The 1,419-nt window shown below is 56.0% G+C and overlaps 1 protein-coding gene across 1 annotated transcript in view; it reads right to left on the bottom strand.

Annotated features, from left to right (window-relative positions):
- Positions 1–246: 246 nt before the first annotated feature.
- The window catches only part of MONBRDRAFT_29943 (uncharacterized protein), a gene marked incomplete at both ends in the record, with an annotated part of 1,483 nt that continues 310 nt past the window's right edge, over positions 247–1,419 (bottom strand). Inside the window, 4 exons of the mRNA XM_001750362.1 lie at positions 247–426; positions 502–943; positions 1,047–1,108; positions 1,246–1,341. Coding sequence (XP_001750414.1) covers positions 247–426; positions 502–943; positions 1,047–1,108; positions 1,246–1,341 — 780 coding nt within the window. The remainder of the gene's footprint in view (positions 427–501; positions 944–1,046; positions 1,109–1,245; positions 1,342–1,419) is intronic.

The raw sequence follows: 1,419 nt of genomic DNA, 5'->3' as shown, positions 1-1,419 counted from the left end.
ATGTGGCCATTGTAAGAGAAGGGAATGTGCTGGGTGGCCAAACCTTTGTGATTTTTTTTTTTTTTTTGATCACCACGCCTGCTTGTTCCATGGCTTGATCAGGCTATCCATTTCGCGCAGGCCAAAACGACCTCCCTCAGGGAGCAAGAGCACAACACGTCGAAAAAGAACAATGCTTGGAACAATCGAAAAATACTCTGGAAAGAAAGAACGATGGGAGAAAGCAACGCGTCGAGCGGGTGCCCTTCAGCGCCGTGCGCGAAAGCAGAGCAGATAGATGTAAACATAAACGAGGAGTAATAGAGCAATGGCGAGGGCTCCGAGCAGAGCGACAAAGGAAAGGCGTTTGAAGAGAATGTACATGATGGTGAGGAGGAAGATGGAAAAGCCGGCAAAGATGTAGAGCTGGTTCTTGCGGTGTTCGTGCTGATGAGAACGAGACAAGACATGTTAGTGAGCTATTGTATAGGCACACGCCATGGCGACCACAGAGTCTCTCACCTGCAACTGATGCGATAGTTTGGCACTGCTTTTGGTGCTGCCGACGACGATGCCAAGGGTGGCGTTGATGCTTGCGAGGGCTTCGTTGGCGACGGCCACATGTTCGTGAGTTGCCTGGTCGGCTTCCAGGTGTGCGCCCATCATGGCCTGAGCCCTTGCTAACTTGGAGCGCAGCATGGCCTCCCCGTCCCTGCGTGGCGGATGAACGCGCAGGCCATGATGATGGATCAACAGGTTGCGAGAAGGCGGAGGCAGAAGGACCCGCCTAGATTGGAGGGGCTCGTGTGGTTGACAGGCGAGACCGAATGCATACTCTGGTGTGGCTGTTGCGGCTGCTGCGGAGCCGGTCGGGGCCAAAAGTCGTTCGCGAGCGCGTTGGCGTTGTCGACGAGCCAGGGCGCGTAAGGCGTCGCGGAGGGCTTCTTCGAGCCGCTGACGCACACTACCATCCGGTGATCGTCATCAAGACGGGCCCAATGCCAAATGTGACTTGACAAATGAGAAAGCCGGAGGAGTGAGAAGCAAGGTGAGAGAAAGTGGCACACCTGTTTACGTCTGCCTGGGTGTAGCGCTGTAGTTCATCGTCATCCTCGGCCGTGCTGCGAGTCTACGAGCCATGCGGCACGCAGAGGTCGAAAGCCATGAGGCACGCTGAGGTCAGAAACTCAAGATGATGATGCTCATGATGGCGTTCGGGGGACAATGCAAAGGATGGCTAGTGGCAGTGAGGATGTACAACCCAACCTCGACGGCGCGCTCAAAACGCTGCAAGAGGTTGTGGGCCACAGTCTCATCGCTGCGCAGCTGGTGCTCCGTCTCGTACGCGTAAACTTGCAATCGCTGCCATCCCAGCCCAGCCACGGTGCAGTGAGCTGTTGACAGAGCCAGCCATCACGCACTCGATTCCACGCCCTCACC

The sequence above is a fragment of the Monosiga brevicollis genome, genomic scaffold (genome assembly GCF_000002865.3).
Source record: "Monosiga brevicollis MX1 MONBRscaffold_40 genomic scaffold, whole genome shotgun sequence".
In the NCBI taxonomy this organism is placed as follows: Eukaryota; class Choanoflagellata; order Craspedida; family Salpingoecidae; genus Monosiga; species Monosiga brevicollis.
Note: the sequence above shows the minus strand (reverse complement) of the source record. Positions and strands in the feature narration are given on the sequence as shown.